The sequence below is a fragment of the Manacus candei genome, unplaced genomic scaffold (genome assembly GCF_025592945.1).
Source record: "Manacus candei isolate 608988 ecotype Guabito, Panama unplaced genomic scaffold, ASM2559294v1 h1tg000014l, whole genome shotgun sequence".
In the NCBI taxonomy this organism is placed as follows: Eukaryota; Metazoa; Chordata; class Aves; order Passeriformes; family Pipridae; genus Manacus; species Manacus candei.
In genome coordinates, this window is record NW_026138062.1 from 43,238,356 (window position 1) to 43,260,797 (window position 22,442).

A 22,442-nucleotide genomic window follows, 5' to 3' on the forward strand; every position below is an offset into this window, starting at 1 on the left:
GCCAAAGGAAATTTTATATTTACACATTTTTTATTCTCATTTCAGAAACTTGTCAAGACTGGGGAAAATAATTGGTCTCTTCCTGAACTGGTGCATGCTGTTGTCCTGTTGGCACATTATCATGCCTTGGCAAGTTTTGTATTTGGTAGTGGCATTAATCCAGAGAGAGATCCGGATACATCTAATGGAGTCAGACTTATAGCAGTCAACAACTTCTGTGTCTGTGATCTTGCCAATGACAACAACATAGAAAATGCATCCCTCACAAGTAGCAACTTTGGGGTTAGTGTTGCAAGAAAATTCTTTTGCTTGCCTCTGTTTTGCATTAGAAAACTTTCTTCCTTTCTTTCCTGCTTAAATTTCACGGTAGTTTGAAAGTCTTTGTCTACTTTATGGGAGTGCTCGAGTCTTGCAATTCTTACGTTCATTCTGGCAATTTTCTGTATAATCCATGGAAAACCAGGATTGTAACTGTGGATGGTAGTCAGAGGAATGTGATTTTGATAGTTAATCTCACAACCCATTTGGCAAGACTAAAACTTTGCTTTCGGCGGAAAGCTTCAAGTTCCAGTTTCTTCAGACAGTGTGGCATTGAGTGGAGCATGGTGGCATCCATTTTCTAATGTGGAATAAAAAAAAAGAAATGGAAAAAAATAGTAGTAGTAGTAATAATAATAATAATAATTTTAACTTCAAGGCCTACAATCACAGAACAGGTCAGTTCTGAAACACTTCCATGTAGATGGGAGGAAATGTCTGAAATAAAATTACTTAATTCTTCATGCTGGTGTTTCAGTCTTGAATCAACAGAGAATTTTGATTACTAGTTAATTAACTTAAATGTGAACTTTTTTTCCTGAAAGGGGCTCTATAATGCTTTTGAAGACATGTCCTTGAATTAATGCTGACTGATTAATTAGCCTCGTTGCCTTTGATGGAAGATCAGGACTATGAGAGACTCGCTAGATATAATTTTTACAATTAGCAGAAGAATGTGAACATGTGATCGCTTAGTTCAATCGCTGTGTCTTAAACTTCTAGCCTGTAAGACATGCTAGCTCATACAACAAGGGTGTCTTACTCCCCATTTGTACTGGGCCAAGGGTTGCTGCTGAGTCTGTGCTGCTGGTTAAACACTGAGCAGCATACTAGAAAACAATTATAGCTATAGGCAGAAGAACAGACTCGAAAAGATGGAAAAAAACCACTCAAACAATTTATCTTATGAAAAATCTGAATGATAAGTACATTTCAGAGCACCCAAAACTTTGATGTATTTCTCGGAAAAAGTGGTCTGTTTTCCTCACAAAAGTAAGAAAAAGGGTCAACATAATAGTTATTTTGATCGTACATAGTGAAAAGCACTGATTTGCCATCTGAGGTTGCGTTTCTGCATTGCAGTATTGCACTGTATCTCTTCAGAAACATATTTTCATTACCAATAGACTGAAAAAAGTTACCTTCGTATTAAAAGTTGTTTTCTGATAGATGTAGGGCCCACAGATGGATTTTCCTGAGCTATCTACATGAGGGAATGTATAAGTGACTGTGGTTCCTACATTCAAACACCACCTCTGTGCTGTTAATCCCACTGCAGAAATTACTGCAACAGGTTACATTAACGCTTCCCAGCTCCTGTCTTCTTGCTGTCTGAAAGCTGTTGTCTGTGCTGTATGTGACAAAATGCATTCTGGCTTCAGTTTTTGTGTTTGCTGCTGCTGTCTGGTTTTGAGAGCACTTGTTGTCAAGCATGAAATCCGAAGATGACACACATTGTCTATCTTCTAATTTTGCAGAATGTCATGGTGTTTTTGCAGATTGCAGATTCTTTAAGTGAGCTGGAGGCCTTGATGGAAAGGATGAAGAGACTACAAGAAGATAAAGAGGATGAAGAAGCCTCTCAGGAAGAAATGGCAACTCGCTTTGAAAAGGAGAAGAAGGAGAGTCTGCTAGTAATTAGTGGAGGTATTTGTGCTTTTCCAATTCCATTTTGTTTATGCTTTGTAAGAAAAAAATACTTGAGGGTAGTTCAGTGACTGAAACTTTTTCTGTTTCTTTATTCTGGCTCTTCATGAAGTAGGAGTGTGTTAGGTGGTCTTGTCACTTGCTTCATCTGCTTAAGATTTCTTGATCGTCAAATAACACCATCCTTTTTACAAATTGAAATTTAGCTTTTGTATATTAAAAAAAAGACTGTAGGCTTCTTTAAAAAGTAGTGAGTAAATTTCTTTTTCTGTGTATGCTCTATATCTTAAAAATAATTCATTCATATAAATATTCACTAATACTTCAAAGGTTTACCTTCTACAGCACTTAGAACTTCAGTGACACTCCTAAGTAGCCTTCAGATATGACATTTAGTTTAGGAATTAGATTGGAATGAGACTCAACTTCTTCACCGTTTACTGCCCAGCTGGAAAGGACATTCATAACTTGCCGTTCTGAGTGATCATATTGCCGTGCTGTTCCACTGCCTGTGTTGTGATAGAGATTCATAGCATTTTTTTATTTTTAAATAATGTTCAAAATTCTGAGCTGAAACCTTCTTTTCCATATTCTTCATATGCTCTGGAGGCTGCCATCTCTAACAAACCACAAAACAAAGTCTGCTTCCTGTAGACAGGAAGATGGAGTTTTGTTTGCAAAGAAAGTGTTAGAAGAAAGAATATTATTAAGGCAACCAGAATCTCCAGCTATTTCCTCATAGTAGAGGCTACTTGAAGGTGATTGCTTGTATCATTTTGAGAAGTGACCCATAAAATGCTTCACATTTTACTACACTATTCTTAGCGAATTTAGTTCTCAGTAGCTTTAGACCAAATGTGTTTTAAGGTATCAGTGTCTTTGTGCAATGAGCACAAAAGGGAGGAAGAATGTGTTGCGAATCAGCAGAGAGATTGTTTTGTGGATCTCTAGGAACATGTAAAGTCTCTGAAAGAAGATACATCCAACAACATTGTGGCTGGATATTTAGAAATGGTCATTGTATATTCTTGCTCTGTTTTCCTATGGTCAGGCAGTGTCAGCAATGCAGATAAACAGACAGCCATTGCAGCTGCATTATCAAATCATGACTTCCATGAGTCTCTGCAACTTCAGGCATATGAGGAAGAGGACTGAAGGGTTTTTTGGATGAGGTTGCTAATAGTTTTATTGACTTTCCTCCCCCTTTGCCTTTTGCTGATTTTAGTTGAGGAGTCTGTGTGTGTTAGGCCTTTACCCTTTCATGAAATTCAGTGCTTGGCAGGAGAGAGGAGTGTATGTATACAGTTTTTTTATTCTTTGCTGAGAATTTACTGTGGCAGATGTTGTGCAAGCTTCTTCCTACACAGTTATGTTTTGATTGTTTAATGAGGCAAAGAGGAGATAAAGCACTTCTGCAATTCTTAAATTAACTGACTTTTCAAGGTGCTAACTGGGGACATATGGCAACTGTTCTGTCAATGCATGTGGAAGCGAGCCACAGTTTTAACATCAGGGTCAAATGCAGTCAGCTATGCAGTAGTCAACTTCTGCAGAGGTAGTTACACAATCAAGCCACCTGTTTATTCGTGAGGGAAATATTGATTCCTGATAGAGAACCTGTGCTTGCTTAGTGATATGTTTTGGAGCTCTTTGAAGATGCTTAGTTACTAGAGCTTCTGGCAGAATTTCACCCTGATGTACTGTAGATCTCTTTGCTTTCATATAATCTTCATCTGATATTTACAAGTGGAGTGTTGCATTGCTGTCTGGTTGCTCATACTCCGGATTATGGAACAGAGCTGGTGTGATTCCTGACACCATACCTGCTCAGTGTAGCAATCCTGTTGTCAAGGGTACATTTTTCTGTTTCTTGGCCAAACACAATGACCTTACTAATGGGATTCACCTTCCTGATTTAAGATATCTAGCCTCCCTCAGAAGTCAGCAGAGAGAAAAGCAAACCACCAGTTTGAAGTTTAGCCCATCTCTTTCCTTTTTGTAGAAGTATGTTAAGATGTCTGGTATAGGCTGACGTTTAGTGGGCTCAGTGAAAGCGATGGATCCCATACAAGCAGATTAGGATTGAAATGTTTCTTTCCTTTGTACCACCATTCTCCTTTGTATCATTCTTCTCCTTTGCACAACTTCTAAAATTGTCCTCTAGTCCTGTCATAGATGGAAGTCGGCACTAAATCACATGCTTGCCTAAAGCAAAGCATTTTGCTGTTTTATTCACAGCATTTGATGATGAAATAGTTTCTACAGATGTCTCCCGTTATATTGAAGATCCTGGGTTTGGGTACAAAGACTTTGCAAGGCGAGGAGAAGACCATCTGCCAACATTCAGAGCTCAGGTACCGTCACTTTAAAGCACATTCACTCAACTAATGTTCATATATCTCAATACAGGGCAAGTAGCATAAAAGAGGTTGTAGTGGGGCATGTTTTTTGCGTGCTCCTTTTCTTGTCCTCATCCATTAAATAACTCACAAGCTTCCACAGATGTCCCTGAGATGGAGTCTTTTACTATTTTTAAATCTCAGACAAGGTAGTACATGGCTTTCTGTCTTATGCCCGTTATTACCAGTATTAATGTTTTAAAACTGTAAAGCATATCGCTACATCTGGAATAAAAGTGAAAGGCAGAAAAGAAACAATTTCTTTCCCATCCCTCTAGATGTTGTATTAAAAAAAAATCCTCTGCAGGAACTCTTTATTCCTGTCATTTTTTTATCTAGTATTCTCTGCCCAGTGGTTATCAATACCTGTATATATATATGTCTGTGAGAGCGATTTAGTGAGTATTGTTCTCATATGTGCACCATATCACTGGATTTTGGATACTGGGAAAGAAAAGGAGTTCCTAAAAATGATTACTGAAGTTTTTCATGTATTTTAATACATCTTTTCCAGTGCTATTGAAAGAACAGCATGTACATTTTACCTGTACATTTTCTTATATATTGGCATCTTTTTCCATGACCAGAATCCTGAACTTTATGAAATATATAACAGGAGGGACATTCTAAGTTGTTGTGTTCTATCTTAATAGAGTACATTAATGAGCAGTCTAGTAATAAATTGAAAGCAATGAAGGAAACCTTAAACCAAATCAGACAACTTCAATTAAAACAACAGTGGGTGCAGGAAAACTTCATGGTCAGAAGATGTATCTAATACTGTAAAATACAGAATCCTCGATCACTCTCAGGAAATGTATTTATCTGTATAGCAATCTCTACCTATCTGGATAATTTACTCTGTGGTCTTTATATGAGCCTGAAGTAACTTGTTACTGCCAAAAAGAATAAGGCAAAGTCTATGCCTCTAAATCAAACGTTCTGCTTAACTACTTTAGGAGCAGCAGGCTCCCTTGGATAAAAGCTCCGGAGAAGTTGAAATTGGAACTAAAACATCTCTGCTCTTAAATAAACAGAAGAGCTTTTGGCCTACATTCAAAGGAGTCACCTTGATAATTTAACTATTTTATGTCTGGCTCTTAACAATTAGGTGTATATACCCACAGCCTCAAAAATGCTTTGCTGCTAATGGTATTTAAATTGCAGTAGTATCCCAAACTCCTGCAAAAAAATCTAATCTTTATTCTGATAAAGCAAGACTGCTTTATCTCTGTTGGTTTAAATTCAGTAGTAGAAAAAAGTATTCTATACACAGCAGAATGTATTTAAACTTGAGGGGTTTTTTTTGTTTTTTTTTTTCATTGTTAGTGAACAGCACTTTACCACTTCTGGGCCTTTTGGTTTTCAGAGGCTTTTGTGATGCCCAAGGTGTCCTGGACACCTTTCCAGGGCCATGTAGGTAGGGCATATTTCTCACATGCCTTTTGGTCTTTTGTACTGGCAGCCAGAGGCCCAGTATGATGTTGTGGCATGTTTCAGATGTCACTGAATGCCTCTGTTAGGCAACCAAGTAATATCCTACATGCTCTTCCCCACTATCCTAATCAGGGGGACAGTAGAGTAGACATGCTCCAAAGTGCCTGGGAGAAGACCCTTGCCCAACAGTACCTTTTGAAAACAGCTAGGCACAGGAAGGACGTGGAGATGATGCCCTTGATTGTTAAAGTTGCCATCAGTGATTGAATGATCGAACACTTGCCAAGGATGTGGGCAAACTAACATGTTCTGTGTGACCACTGCACAAACTGTGGCTGCACTTTGCTCTGAAGCAGAGTGGTTCTCCATTGCCAATGCCATGCAGTCTGCAAAGATTTCCCGTTCCTGATAGGAGCAGGCAAGCTTTTATCCTTGCAGTCCAGATGATTGTCTAAGACCAAAGCAGCCTAGATTTTATAAATTTTTTCAGGGACCATTCAGTGCTTTAACCAATGGTTTTACATCCTATCTGGAAGTAAATAGTCCATCTCTGCTCAGAGCTAAACATCAAAGCCTTCAAGAGACACAAGTTTTTAAACTTACAGGCCAATCCCACATAGAATGATACTTTTCGGAGTGACAAAGCAGAAGAAAATTCCCTCAGCGCTTCAGGAGAACCTTAGGGTTTTTTCTACTGTAGGCTAATGATATCCAGCTGGAGATAGGGTGTTGCAATATGATATTCATTGCCAAGAAGTCTGGGGGAATGGAGCAGGTGATGTGGATGAAGAATTCAAAATGCAAACTTTAGGAAGAAAATTAAGTTATTATTATCAGACAACAAAAACTGTTGAGCCATAGAGAGGATCAGATAGGGAATTCACTTCATTTGTACATTTATATTTCCTTCTCTTCCTGCAGGACTATACTTGGGAGAATCATGGCTTTTCCCTTGTAAACAGGCTTTATTCTGATATTGGGCATCTTCTGGACGAGAAATTTCGGATGGTGTATAACCTCACATATAACACTATGGCAACACATGAAGACGTTGATACAACGATGCTAAGAAGAGCTTTATTTAACTATGTCCACTGTATGTATGGAATCAGGTATGGAGAAAAATCCCCTGGCTCAGGAATAGACTTTTAACTATGTAAACAGAAAAATGAACCATGTGAAAAGCATGATTTTAGACTCTGGGTGTTTAAAGTGAAGACAATACCTCAGTCTGGAAGTTAGAGTGGGTTTTCTGGCATATCAGTATAACTTTTCCTTCCAGTGCAGAAAAGAATTATCAGGATATCAGGATAGAAATTATTACAGAAATGTCTTCTCTGAAGCCAGTCTGAAACCTTTGTTCAGGAAAAACAACATCTCAAAGCAAGTTCACAAACAACACAAAGTTGGGCAGGGAGGGTAGGAAGGCTCTGCAGAGGGATCTGGACAGGCTGGATCGATGGGCCAAGGTCAGTTGTATGAGGTTCCACAAGGCCAAGTGCCAGGTCCTGCACTTGAGCCACAACAACCCCAGGCAGTGCTACAGGCTGGGGGAAGAGAGGCTGGAAAAGTACCTGGTGGAAAAGGACCTGCGGGTGCTGGTCCACAGTGGCTGAACATGAGCCAACAGTGAGTCCAGGTGGCCAAGAAGGCCAACAGCATCCTGGCCTGTATCAGCAATAGTGTGACCAGCAGGACCAGGGCAGTGGTGAGGCCACACCTTGAATCCCGTGTTCAGTTTTGGGCCCCTCACAACAAGAAAGGCATTGAGGTGCTGGAGCATGTCCAGAGACAGGCAGCAGAGCTGGCGAGGGGCCTGGAGCACAAGGTCTATAAGGAGTGGCTGAGGGAGCTGGGGGTGTTTAGTCTGGAGGCTCGGGGGGGACCTTCTCGCGCTCTACAACTACCAGAAAGGAGGTTGTAACCAGGTGGGTGTCACTCTCTTCTCTCAGGTAACAAGTGACAGGATGAGAGCAAACAGCCTCAAGTTGAACCAGGGGAGGTTTAGACTGGATATTAAACATCTTCACAAAAAGGATTGTGAAGTACTGAAACAGACTACCTAGGGAAGTGGTGGAGTCACCATCTCTGGAAGTGTCCATGTCCACCTTGAGGACATGGTTTAGTGTTTATCATGGTGGTAGTGCTGACTAAACAGTGGACTTGATGGTCCTAAAGGTCTTTTCCAACCTTAACAATTCTGTGATTCTGCTAAGCCTTTTAGATGTTAGGAGGTGGTTTTCTGTCATGTATAATAAATGCTCCAATTCCCAGGCTTAAGAACATAATGCTGCAAAAGACGATGCTTTTAAAAACTTATATCAAACAGAGTGATTACCTGTGCTATTTTTAGGTATGATGACTATGATTATGGGGAAGTTAATCAGCTACTTGAACGCAGCCTGAAGGTTTACATAAAGACAGTGACCTGCTACCCAGAGAGAACTACCAAGCGCATGTACGATAGTTACTGGCGTCAGTTCAAGCACTCGGAGAAGGTATGTATCTCAAAGCCAAAGTGGCTTCACAGAGACCCTTGTGCTATTTAAAAATAAAAATATGGGGACACCTAAAAACAGCAGTATCTATCAAATGAACTGTTTTAAATCAGAGAAAACCAAGTGAGATTAATTCATCGAGTGTTAGTTACCAGTTTTACAAAAATACTTCTTAATGTACTGGAAATACTTTCATTTTTTTATTATTATAATTTTGAATGGCTTCTTTATAAAATGGACAACTGTAAAAGAAAAGTAGATAAACTTGAGAATGCAGAAGTGGTGAACTATGCCAATACTTGGGATTTAGAAATCAAAAAATACTTAAACTCATATATACATATCTATATATCTATATATATATATATATAATCTTCATGGTGTTTTTTAGCAATAAAGATGTCAACATGCCTTCAGATATCCCCATGAAATGCTTCCTGACAAGGGTTCAGTGCTTGTGTGCCTGCTAGCCTAATCTGGAATGGAAACTGTTCCTTATTCTGTGTTCCTATACTGCTCAAAGGTGCTAGTAAAGAAAACAAAATACAATTCAGGAAGAACTAATGCCATTAAGATTTAAAAAAGGTATATTAGGAATTCTCAGATGGAAGATTGCTTAAAGCAGCAGTTGAGGCTAGTTTCTTGCAGTCTTGGGATGTTGTCCATATTGGCATACTACACAACTGTCTCAAGAGGAACTGCAGTACTGCAGGAGAGTACTGGAGGAAAGGACATAGTTTTCTTCAGCAATACTTTAGTAAAGGTAGGAAATTTTAGCCTAAATGAATAATGATGTTGCATTCAGAGGTGAGCTAAATGGCTGATTTAATGTTTTTTAACAGGTTCATGTCAATCTACTTCTAATGGAAGCTCGGATGCAAGCCGAACTTCTGTATGCCCTTCGTGCCATAACTCGTCACTTAACCTGAAGGATTTGCTGGGCAGGAGTAAAGAAGTTTTTACTGAGTATGTAAAGACCTTTTGAAATAGATACACACCAGAAGCTGTTTGTGATGTAGCATCAGGTTATTCAATTCTCTAGTGTCAAAGTTTAGCCGTGCTTCTTGGCGGCTGTAATGTGCAATGACGTGTTTTATTTTCTTGATGCTTAACATTACTAATGATAACAAAAGTAACACTGAGGAGCACTACTCTGCATTGTTTCCGCCTGGATTTCTGCGCAGTGGTCAGGATCCTGAAACTGTTTTTATTATATCCAATCCTAGCGCTTTGTTCTTTAGGCACTGGAGTGAAGTGCTTAGAGACTTCTTTTTCCAAGCAATCATTTTTCAGATTAGTGGAGTCCAGCAGAAGATCAGTTTTGCCTGTCCTGAGAACGTACCATCATGTCCCGACTCATGACAGAGACACGCGGGCTGTGTTGCATTGAAATGCCCACTGGATTCTTCTGTGTCTCCCGGAGACTGCTGCCAGTCACTGTCTTACTACAGCAATTGGAGGTGATGCGAGATGTGGATGCAAACATCGAGCACACTTTAATGTGAAATTAATCTTGATAAATCCTACAGCATGCTACTGAAGTGCGAAATTCATCTGCTTTGTCATGCCCCTTCCCAAGAGAAGAGGCCTCATGATTTGCCATTTCAGTCACACTTACTGTGTTTCAATCATGCATAACCTTGTTTTACTGACAGTCACCCTCAGTTGTCCTGACAATATCCATGCTCATCACATGTTGCAATTTTTTTAGTTGGCACCTATAAAATTAATACGCAGGCTGACCAAAAATAGGGTTGTGGGTTTTTTTGCACTCTCTCCTTTATCAATGTTGTAACTAAGGAAAGTAAAGGAAGGCTAGCATATCTGTTCTTTCATATTGGATGTATAGAAATCTACTTCCCATAACTTTTTCATAGCATGAAATTGTAATATTCAAAGTTTAAAAAGTTTCTATGCATTAGTGTGAGTGAACAAAAGAAAAGTGCAATATTTAAAAAGAAATCAAGCTTTTTTCCCTGACATGCCACTGCTAAAGTGTCCTTTTTATATAGCCATAAAGAAATTTTAAAACCAAATTTCTTTATTGTCTAAGGCCTAGCAGTTTTGTTTTAGCTTTTACGGCTTAAGACAACCTGATACTGAGATGCCAAAGCATCCCCAAAACAAAGCATTTTTGGACAACCAGTAATATTGGGGAAGGGAAGAAATAAGCTGCCAAAAATGTCACACTTTTGTGCTGGTTTTTGTTGCTTTTGACTAATTTTTAAGAGCACAAAATGTTGATATTTATAGCTTTATTTTGTATTGCATTAATGAACCAGTGAAGTGCCTAAAGAGATGCTTAAACTTACCCAGTAGAACACAAGTTGTCACTGCTTCAACTTTTGTCTGTTGGTTTGGACTTTTCATATTTCTTTTGAGGAGGGTGACCTTTATTTCTGTGGCATACATTCAAAACTAACTCGTCAGGTTTGATTTTAATATTCCATTGGATTGTAGAAATTAATACAGAATTTTTTTTCATTAGTGATTGCGGAATAGTTAAAAAAATACTACCAGTCATATTTTGACACTTTTCATTTACAAAATCCTGGACCAGTACTCTCTTCTAAAGTTAGTTTTCTCTTTTTTCCCTTTTATGATCCTTGCTGTGACTTCGCATGTTGGTTTTTCCGCTTTATCTATCTGTTCCAGATTGGAAAGCTAAATGATTGTACACTTTTCTGCACTTTCAGACTGCAGACTCTGCATGTGAAAACCTTTTGAGGAAGAAATCAGTAATGAATTTTTTTAATGCCGTGTTGGCTATTTAGAAAACTACCCAACAGACAGCATCAGACTGTCTTCTAGAGAGAGCATTGGATAGAACATCAGATTTATTTATCTTGTATAGCTAACTGCAAAGATTTCTCAGAATTATTGAGATGCTCATGTGTATGAACTTAGATTAACTTTCTAAGTTGTTATGATTCTTTTTCCTCCCTCCTGTGATTGTAGTGGCCATACATAATGGCTTTTGTGCATAGAACAGTTCTGCTGAGAGAAGTTTTCATGCAATACTTTTGCTTTTTTCAAGTGATGGGAACTGTTCAGTACTATTTTGAATTCCTTTGTTTTGAAAAGTCAAGTAGTTCTCAAGAAGCACAGCTGAGCTCTGGAAAGGAGGTGAAATTAGACTTGGGTAACTAATATGATGGCTTAGTTTCCCTTCAGAAATGCAAAGACTTCTTGGGTAGGTTGAGTTTTACATTTGGAATCATGAGTGCCTTTACTTCTTTCATATGAAATATACTTGCTAGCTCAAATGCCTTCTGAGCAAAGTACATGACCAGATTTGAAATACAGAAACCATAAATGGATTGCTTCATAAAATTTGTAGTAAACCAGTGTTTTGTTTTGGTTTTTTTAAGGTGCCATATCAAGTCACATATGGCCTGCAAGACATTCCGTCATAGGAAATGTCATTGTACAACTAGTTTGCTATTTCAATTTTTTTTTTTTTAAATATTAAATGCAAACTTGAAACATCTGGTAAAGTTTTCCACGTGGCATTTTTTTTTGCATTTACAGTGCAAGAATTTATAGCCTAGTTTTTACAATCAAATTTTGGGGTTTTAATAGATGTTTGTTCAGAATAGGTGTTTAAAGTCAGACAATGCTACCATACTCTTTTCGCACACTTTAGGTTCACACTGTGCCAAATTTTAATGTGCAAGTGTTCTTGGATTTTTTTTGCGTTTTTAAGCACTCGTGAATGTGAATCTTCACACTTCATTAATATTTTTCCTAAGAGTACGGTAATCATTGGAAAAGTAGATACTCTCCCTCTGTGTTCCTTTATTGAAATTGGTAATTACCAGCATTGTTAGTCTACAAAATCCCAGCCATGACCAACATAAAAACAAAGTGTACAGTCTCCTGTCTACTGAAGAGAAAGCTTGGTAGGTACAAATTAACCAACTAGCACAGGGAACACTGTAAGTAGGGAACAGAGCTTTTGAGCATGGACAGCTTCTTATCATTGCAGAGTCACTTTAAAATGTGTTGCAGTAGAGTACATCCTTGCTGAAATTCCTACATTCTTTTTTGTAATAAAGAGAAGTGAAAAAGGTGCCAATTGGAGAAAGCATTTACATTTTCCGGAACACTCAACCCACAGCTGAACATCACGAGACTGTCATCATACAAGAACAGAAATAATTTTTAAAACAGAAATAATAATTTTAAACTTGGGTGCATTTTGTGCAGATAGCTGCTACAGCTACTGTTGTAGCAGAATTTTGGTGAGCTGTAGATGGATTTATTTTCATCAAGGATGAACTGAAACATATATCCTTTGCCCTAAAGCCTTCATTAAAATGAAAATCATAGAATCACAGAATATGCTGAGTTGGAAGGGACCCATCAAGATCGAGTCCAGCTCCTGGTCCTGCACAGGACCATCCCCAAGAGTCACACCATGTGCCTGAGAGCACTGTTCAAACACTTCCTGAATTCTGTAAGGCTTGATGCTGTGACCACTTCCCTGGTGAGCCTGTTCCAGTGACCAACCACCTTTGGAGTGAAAAACCTTTCCCCGATATCCAACCTAAACCTCCCCTGACACAGCTTTGTGCCATTCCCCCGAGTCCTGTCACTGGTCATTGGTCTTGAGACTGAAGAGATTGGCGAGGTCTCCTCTCAATCTCCTTGAGGCTGAACAGACAAGTGACCTCAGCCACTCCTCATATGGCTTCCCCTCCAGATCCTTCACCACCTTTGTTGTCCTCCTTTGAACACTCTCTAATAGTTTAATGTCTTTTTTATATTGTGGTGCCCCAAACTGCACACAGAACTCAAAGTGAAGCTGCACCAATGCAGAGTAGAGCAGGACAATCATCTCCTTTGACCAGCACCTTGATCCTTGAAAAGGATGTACTTTCAGCTGTACGAGTTAAAGAATTGCCACTATCAGCTCTTCCTATGTATTAAAAAAAGCCTTTAAGGACAGGAAAATCAGTGATTGTAAACAATTATATATGTGGGTCTCTATAAATGTAAAACAGATCAGAACAGAACAAAAAGGAAAACATTTTGCTGCTCTGTTACTTGAGTGCAGAAGTTCAAAGCACCAAATTCTTCAAAAGTATTTTTGTTTGTAGTGATGCTGATAGATATTTTCATGGGTTTGGAAAAAGCAGCTAGCTACCTAAATTTCAGTGGACATTTAAGCACCCAGGCACTCGGCAAAATCCTAGCAGGTGCCCACTTGCATTTTTGAGTCAGATTTTTAAAGAAACTTAGTCACCTAAATTCAACAGAATACAATTAGTTTCCATAGAGATTAAAGGAATAATGTGTACCAGATCCATGTGATTTGCAGCAATTGTTAATGAAATGGGTTGTTTTGGGGACTTAATGTAGGCTTACAGAACTCTCTCCCAAAGCAGTTAAACTGTAAGCTGCTGCTCTTGCAGAACAGGTTCTCAATGTTTCTCATGCATGTGTGTTTTCCATGAACATAGGCATGCATTTCAGGCTCATGTTCCAGAATTTGGACTCCCTTTCAGAAGAGCTGGATTATTTAACTTCTACTTGCAGAAAAGATTCATTTGAGGTAGTAAGTGGATAACTTGTGCCTGGGCTAAAAAGTTTTGGCTAGAAAGAAATAACTGAAGTCTTCTTATCTCAAGTGATGTTCTTTCAGTTACTTTCCTTAGAGGTTTGGATCCTTCTCCCGTGAGGGATGATGTTGCACAAAATAAAGGAAGAGGGGAGTGGATTCATTTTAAATGTACTTCCCCAGAGAAGATCTGAATATAAAGGTGTAAGAATTAATTTTCTGTTAATGATCATTCCAAGAGCTGGACAAAAATGTCAGTTTTCACTATCTGAACTTCAGATTTACAGTCCCTAATGTCCCCCAGCACTATGTCTGTCTGAAGAGATGCATCCACCAGCTTTTCTGTATCTAGGAATGTAAGTGAAAGTTTTTATCTCCAAATGAAAATTAATTTAGCATTTCATACCTACTGCATAGATCACAGGTGTGGGAGATGGAGAGAGCACAGTAGTATGAGGAAACTTTAGGAGCATCTTGATCAGTGTTAATTTATTCTGTAGAGCACATTTCCTGTCATGTGGTCATGCTGCTGCTCCCCAAACACACATCAGGTCTGTTTTGCAGATATTTAATCCTTCTGCCACTCATTAGGGGCAAAAATTGTCATTTTCCAACCTGTCACCACCCCCGTCCTTCATCAAGTGCTTCCTGTCTTCCCAATTCACAGCCCTGAGCAACCACACAGGGACAACCTCCCAGCCTTAACTTTGAAAAAACAAGATTGAATTGAGTGCAGAGGCTCTTTCTTATGTTTAGAAACACTTAATTGCCATATTAGGTTATTTCTGGACAGGAAAATTCTATATGTGGTTTGAAAGGATGAAACTCAGTATATTTAGGTAGCATTTGCCAGTAGCATGTAAGAGCCCATCTCTGGAGTTACAGTAAAAATCCAGTGGATACACTAAGGAAACACTTTCTTTGGCGAAGCACCCCATGTTTGAGCTATTCAACTGTGCAGGTTTCTCTGAGGGACATCTAATGGGGGATTTGAGGTCCCTTTGTGCCAGGCAGGCTTACAGGGCCATAGGGTCAGCATCCCCTCAGGTGTCTTGCAGCCTGGCAGACTGCATCCAGCCTCTGGAACAAGAGGATTTGGGTTTTTCACTTACCAATGGGAAAAAAATCCAAATGCACGCTGTGGAGTGGCTGCTGGAGACAGCAGCAGGGTTGGGTATTTCTATGGGTACTGAGTATCACCAGGGCTTGTGGAAAATAAAAACCTGAATTCTGCCCTTGTTCCTGACAGCAGTTAGAGGTGGTACTGAAGATGCCAATTATTTTACTAACTGTGGGGAGCAAGCTGTGCTATCAGCATCAGGAGGTACAGATCACAGGCATTCTTGAGGGGATACGGCCAGCACAGGAGGAGTTGATGTGTTGGTCAGTTGCAGAAACTTCACTGATGTGTCCAAGAGGTTCTTTTCTATGCCTGTGCATAGGGGAGATGGTGGAAGATGCCTCCTTCCAAGGTGTCCAGAGGGCTGCTTTGGGAAAAGGGCTGGGACCCTTTGCTTACTCCACAGGTGGAGCAGGGGAAGGGAACCAGTCACTTCTGCCCAAGAAAAACTTGCCACTGTTGAATTGCATTTTCTTGCCCCCATCAGGCATTTGACGGGAGTTTTCAGGCAAAATGGGTGAATCACCAAGCGTTGTGTCTCCAGCTGAGGGGTCTGAGGGGCAGCGACAGCAGCAGGTCCGAACATGCACTGTCCAAAACTGTTTCTCATTCCTCACTTCATGCTCATGTCGTGCCACCAGACCCAAAACTCTTCCCTCCAACCCGGCTGCCACATGCCCAGGTGCCTGCAGGAGCAGCCCACTCAGGGTGGTGAGTAATGCAGCCACTTTTAGGGAAAAAATCATAGTAATTAGGTTACAGCCCTTGGACTCTGCAAGGCAATGCAGTCAGAGATCTTTCCACAACTGTGACCAGAACTGGATATAAACTGTAGCTTAAAAAAATAGGAATTTTGTAAACTTGAAATCTCTTGGTTTTACCCTCTTCTCCTTTTGCTGGAAAGCCACACGATGAATGTATACGCTTTATCTTTCTATCTGACATAACTGAAAATCAGACTGCCAACTCCTTGTTTTGTATTAGCCTTTTTTTTAAAAAAAAAAAAAGTTTGTGAGCAATATATGTAGCATGCTGTGAACGTCTGTTTTGATCTTTATAGTTACTCTTTAATCCATCAGTATTAACACCAGTTCTTTTTTGTGTTCCCCTTGGTACTTCGTATGCAGTGTAAGCAGAAGCTGTGATCGGCTTTGCAGTCCTGTGCCATGTTACTGTAACTCCTTGATTTTTTAGGAAGCACCTGACTGTGGGCCACCCTGGGGCAGGTAGCGTGCCCGTACACGACTGCCACTTTTCGGTCTCTTGTACTATGTATAGTTTTAAGTAGAATAAGCTTTTTAACAGAATATTGATGCAGTTTATGAGTCACGCAGGCTGCAAGTGTCTGGTGTGTAAGAGTCTTTGTATTTATAGTTGTTGGGGTTTGGTTTTTTTGTTTCGTTGTTGTTTTTTGTTTGTTTTTTTTTTTAAATTCATAAAGTAGCAAACTTGATAAACATAGCCACTTTAAATTTCTCTTGCTAAACAGACCCTGCTGTAGATAAAATACCACTGTAGATACAGAGAGGAGTGCCAGCTGTTCTCTCTGGACTGTGGGTGAGCTGAGCCCCTCTCTGCAAAAAGCACGATCAGAGCTGCACGGCCACCCTGTGTTTGACTATGTTTGGACCCAAACACCAGGAAGGCTTGGGTCTGGCATGTGTTTCAGCCCCCTGTGCCCGTAAGCCTGCCACTGGCTGTCCCCCCACAGTCTGCTCACCAGTGCCTGGGGGGGAACATGAGCCTTGCTGGGGTGAAAGGGATGGATGGACAAGCCGCTGGACTGCAGATGTGGTCACAGTGTTCCTGCAGCTGAAAAGCTTCAAAGCCTCTCTAGAGTGCAAAAATTAGCCCTTGTTTTGCTGTCTGCAGAGCCTGGCACATCGGGGAAAGAAGCAGTGCTGGCTCTCTGTTGGCAGCCGTGGGTCTGAGCCCCCTTGGCTGGGGTGGCAGGCAGGCCAAGGCAGGCCAGGGCAGGGCAGTGCTGTGCCCGAGGAGGGGTGTTTCATTGCATCTCCCACCTCTGACCCTCTGGACAGGGGGTAAATTGTACCCAGCCCAGCAGCTCTCAGCTTCTTGCCTCCTTCTGCCACAGCCATGCAGGTGTTTCAGGATGGAGGGTTAAGGACAAAGCTCTGATCCTGCTGCTCCCTCCCACCACCACAAAGTGAGGAAGCGTGGTAGCTCTATGGGTCCCACAGTCCCTACAGCATCCTGCAGGCAGGTGGCACATCACCTGTCCTGCCTCCCGGCCCACCTGCCCTGAGCTCTGGAGACAGGCTACAGGCTTCATACTTTCACAGGAGGTTTGCCTGTAAGGTGAGGCAGCTGCTAGGAGCTCACTGTGGGTTCCCAGAGCAGCTTTTATCCTTTTTTTTTTCTGTTGTTGCTGGTTGGGTTTGTTTTTTTTCTGCAGAGGACAGACTGACCTAGAGGGATGGATTTTTTTTTGTGTGTGACTTTTGTTAGTTTTTAAGTTACCCGACTTGAATTTATCTGAACAGATGCAGAAGGAACTTTTTTTTTTTTGTGAGTTAAGAGACAAAAACGCATTTTTAAACAAAGGAATCATGTATTAACATTTTAACAGCAATTCATAAATCTGCACTTTTTATGAGGTTTTGAAAAATCTATTTATAGGTACGGAACAATGGGGTTTGTTTAAAACTGTATCGCATTTATACTTGCTGAAATTACTTTCATTGTTATCAGTAGGAATTTCATTGGTTAAATAAAATGGATAAAACCTGTTTCCTGTTTGAGCCATCATTTACCACATGCTGGGGAACACATCTCTGGAGCAGAACATTCTGTGTTTTGGGACAAAATCCAGTCCTTGAAGTGTCTTTCCCCTTCATGCCCCTGTTGTGGGTTTTAATCTATGTATTATTTAATACAGAGGTTATTTAATTCCTCTTCCAGGATGCCCAGAGTGAACTACAGAGCAGCAGTGGGTGAGATCCATAAAACCATGAAGCAAATGAGAAATGTGTGCCAACAATGCTGGCTCAGGGCAGTGCCAAGCTTATCTAGCAGCCAGATTGCCCCCAAGTCACCCAGTCCTGCCCTCTGCCCCATCCAGCCCCCAGGGAAGGGTGACTTAGAGCTGAGGGATCACTAGTCGGTTTGTCCTAGGAAAGGTGCTCAGCTCCCCTCTGAAGAGACAAAACTAATTAACACAAGCTGCAGACCTAGGGTTTTTTGGGTATATCTTATCCTCCAGCTGCAGGATGCTCAGCTGGCCTATCTTCACAATGGAAATAACTCCTTTAGTTATTTAAAGTTCAGAGGTACTGTGTGTGCTCCGAGGAGGGCTGTGACCAATGGCCATTACCTGCTGGCATCTCTGACTGGTTCAGCTTCATCCTGCCCTGAAAAATGCACTGATCACAATAAAATAATTACATACATAATACATATTCTTGAGAGAGAGAGAGAGAATATATATATATATATATATATATGTACATAAAGGGCTTATTTATTTACTTTCAGTGGGAATTTCAAAACACTGAAAATATCTGTCATCTTAGATCTAGGCAGAGCTTTCAGTCCCCTTACAGGCACTGTGGCTGTCACCTCTGGGCACCAGCACCGTTGTGAAAAAGATAATAAACTTTCAGTATTCCTCAAAAACAAGGGCTGCTGTAGAATTCCTGCTTTAGTTCCTAGAAGTATCAGAGGACAGGTGAGCAGCAGAGCAGGATGGTGCTCTCCTCAAGTCTGCCCTACCCTGATTTTGGTCCCTGCACCTTCCCCCAGCACGTGGTGTGAGTACTCAGACAGGGGTACCCAGCACAGGCAGAGGATAGCCCCACTCCCCCACACCCTGTCCTCACCTCTCCAGATGGTTCCTCCAGGAAATCCAAAGCCAAAAAATATCTCTGTGTGTTGATGATTTCCCAGAACTTCTCCTTGACCATCCACCTGGCTGCCATGGCTCTGCTGCCGTCTACCCACTGCCTGCTGCGCCCACACTGCTCACCCTGGAACCAGCCCATGGCCAGAGACCCCCACAGACCAGAGGGCAATGGCAGACCAGGGACCATGTCACAGGGATGCTCGTGTGACCATGCTGGTGGCTGCGGGACAGTTTCCCTGCAGCCCATAGGTGATCCCTGTGGGATGCCCCTGGGATCTGGGAAAGGGCCATGGCTGGGATAAGGGTGGGCAGCCATGGGCTGTTCATTGGCTGAACGTCCCTGGGGAGACACCTGGCTGGGCTGACCCCAAGCTGCACCAAGTCCCTTCCCTTCTCACAAAGCACGGGGAGACACCCTGGTGTGCCCCATGACCAGCATCAGCTGGGAGTGCAGCCACACTCATGCTCCCAGATGCATCCAAGAAGGCACGAGCAGCAGCAGGCTGGGCAGCAGCAGTAGCGCGCCATTGCAACCAGAGATCAGCTCTCCACTCATGGCCCAAGCAAGCCCACATCTGTAGGGGTGGATTTCCACTTGTGCTGGGGTCTCCTTTGCTTCTTCCCAGCATCGCCTCAGGCTCCTTGTGCCTCCATGGCATTGGGAAGAAATGGTGATCAGCCCTGGACCCCTGTACAAAACTGTCAGTGGAAGTATATTCTCCAGAGCGTACATGAACTGCTACTGAAGTGCACCCACCAGCATGACTTCATTTCAGCCACACACACTTAATTAGCCCAAATTATAGGCAAAAGGGGAGCATGCAAACTCCCCCAAAAAACTTCTAATGGGATCATGATGGAGCAATCTGGTAAGGCACCTGGCCAGCAGAGCAGAGGCTTTACAAACCTGAGCTAGAATTATAGAGGTTATAAGTAACATCACTCATCATCCTAATAAGCTCATTTAAATATCATTGATTTTTGTACACTTTTCAATATATAAAAGAACATAATCACTGGAATTGTATTTCTTTCTAAATTAAAATCTACCCTCTGTGTCCTCTGCATGTGGTTTTTGTCACTGGGCTTTCTTCAGACCCTTGGAGCAAAACTGGAACATTTCTGACATGCAGGAAAGTGCTTTTGCAGAAGGGAGGTTCTTCTCCTCCTCCTCCTGTCTGGAACTGGTGTTCAGAGTATCAACATATCTAGCCAATAAAATGTTGCCAAAAACTGGATACAGAAAATACAACAAAATATGTGATTTCATCTAAAATGGAAGCGTTTTAGCAGTCGTGACCTGTGACATTCAGTTTTGAATTGCCCAGGAAGGAGTTCCCCAGTAGTAGTTGCTGCTGCTGCATGTGACCCCACCAAGAAGGGTTTAGCATCAGCCCAGACCCCCTTTCCCATGCTGACCTTGTGGTGCCGTGTCTCTCACAATGCACTGAGAGCACCAGGACAAGAGCTGGGCTGGGGAGATGGTGCTGCCTCAATACAGGCACTTAATTTGCCTTGCTAAATTGCCTAGCTAATCTCTCTTGGCTTCCTCTACAGCCCATGGAGAGAGGGAGAGACTCCACCAGAGGGTGACATCTGCCCTGAATTATCTCCTAGGAGACTCTGATCCACCTGCATAGGGTTGGCATGCAGTGTTCAGCTCACAGAAGATTAAACTGCAGCTTACATCTGCAATACAGCACAGTGATTTGAAAAAATCAGCTCAGAATACAGTATTAGATTTAAGCTAAGTCCTAGCCTTTTTATTTTCTAGTTTTTTCCTGCCAAAAAAGAAAAACAAAACAAGAAAAGTACAATTTTTGGAAGAAGAATGAACAGAAGCAGCTCAGCTGGAGGCATCATTACCAGCTCTACTTAGTAGATCTAAATGCAGAATCCCCACAACAACAAGAGGTCCAGAACCTCAGTGTTGTGTCCTCGTGAGTCCCTGCAGTGCCAGCAGGGTACACTGGGGGAATGTGCTCTGTGAGGAACACCTGCATCTGCTCTCAGCTGGGAATGGGAGACCGAGGAAGAATGAGACTTTGAATACACTTCTGAGAGAAATAAAAAAACAAGTATCAGGTTCTCAGATAGATCCCACACTACTAGATCCTTGAGGACCCCGCCCATGTGGGGATGATATGAAGCATTACAGGATCTGGGAATGGACAGAACTGCCTTTAATCACTGGAGCCTGAGCACTTGTTCCCTTGTCCTTGATGACACTTGAAAGCAGGTTGTAGCAAGGTGGGGGTCTGTCTCTTCTCTCAGGTAACAAGTGACAAGATGAGAGGAAATTACCTCAAATTGCACCAGGGCAGGTTTAGATTAGAGATTAGGAAAAATTTGGTCTGGAGTTGGAACAGACTGCCCAGGGAAGTGGTGGAGTCACCTACCCCGGGAAGTGCTCAGAAAACATGTGGATGTGGCACTTGGGGACATGGTTTAGTGGTGCACTTGGCAGTGCTGGGTTAATGGTTGGATTCAATGATCTTAAAGGTCCCTTTCAACCTTAATGATTCTATGATTCTATCTGAGTTGTCATCCTCCTTAACTGGTGGGATGATGAGCCTCAGATACCATTTGCACCCCTCTGACACCAGGATGCCTGTTGTTACCATTAAAACCTCTTCTGCAGCCATGGGCTCCATGCTCTCACAAATCCCTGAGAAGGCAGCCCCTTTGCTCCACATCAGATACTCATCTCAATTTTGAAAAGTGCAATGGTGTTTTCAAGTGCAGGCTGTCACCTACAGTGCAAAGGTGTACAGTTACACCCCGCGGATGCCTGAGGGTGAAGGATGAACTCAGCCACCCCACAAATGCACATGATTTGCATTAACTCAAAAAACTGTGAGCCAAGTTCTCTGGGGTCTGGAATCATTCCACACAGGTCAGGCCAACTCATGTGGTTGAGGTGCACACAGGGCTTAATCCCATCTGTTTCAGTGGGACCACACACAAATCCGTATCCCCATCCAAATGTGGCTGCAAGCACTGTGGGTCATTTCAAGCAGCACTCGGGAGGCATCAGACCCTGGTATCAGTCCTGCCCGTATGGAAGGACTTAGTGACCCAAGAGCCTTCCACAGGACTGTGGGAAAGATCACCCCACCTGTACCATCATTTGGGTGAACCACATCTCAAAGGTCTTCATGAGTGGAACAAACCCCGTCATCCACCAACCCCAGCTAAGGTTCATCAGCCCCAGCTTTAGGCATCCAGACGAGGTGCCCAGGTAAAAGCCTGGTGAGATAGTCATACTGAATGGAAGGACTCTGGTGCCTGCAAAGAAGAAATTTTAAATGACTACATTTGGGTGGCATAAATCCAGAAAGTGATGTCTCCATGAGTCCATCCCTCTGGAGCTCCTCCACTTATCTCAGTAGCTTTTTGATGTCAGGACCAAGCAGAGACCTGCTGCAGCTCCTGGCTTTGGTCCATAACTGTCTTCTACCAGTAAGTACTGGGGGTTTGGAAAAGTCACACAGTGACATCTGCTCCAGATATCCATTCCTCACCATGTTAAATTAGTTTAAAATATCAAGTTATTAATAAAGATGATACTGCAGAGGATTTTGAAACCTCTGCTTCA

General features: G+C 41.8%; 1 protein-coding gene across 2 annotated transcripts in view; it reads left to right on the top strand.

Moving 5' to 3' along the window:
- The window catches only part of SESN3 (sestrin 3), a 45,629-nt gene extending 27,897 nt beyond the window's left edge, over nucleotides 1–17,732 (top strand). The window contains exons 5-10 of one of the 2 annotated variants that reach the window (XM_051780144.1): nucleotides 46–282; nucleotides 1,797–1,965; nucleotides 4,204–4,319; nucleotides 6,723–6,913; nucleotides 8,155–8,299; nucleotides 9,142–17,732. In XM_051780144.1, the coding sequence (XP_051636104.1) occupies nucleotides 46–282; nucleotides 1,797–1,965; nucleotides 4,204–4,319; nucleotides 6,723–6,913; nucleotides 8,155–8,299; nucleotides 9,142–9,228 (945 nt within the window). In that variant the 3' untranslated portion in view covers nucleotides 9,229–17,732. The remainder of the gene's footprint in view (nucleotides 1–45; nucleotides 283–1,796; nucleotides 1,966–4,203; nucleotides 4,320–6,722; nucleotides 6,914–8,154; nucleotides 8,300–9,141) is intronic. The other variant, XM_051780145.1, reaches the window with a different exon arrangement.
- The last annotated feature ends 4,710 nt before the right edge of the window (nucleotides 17,733–22,442 follow it).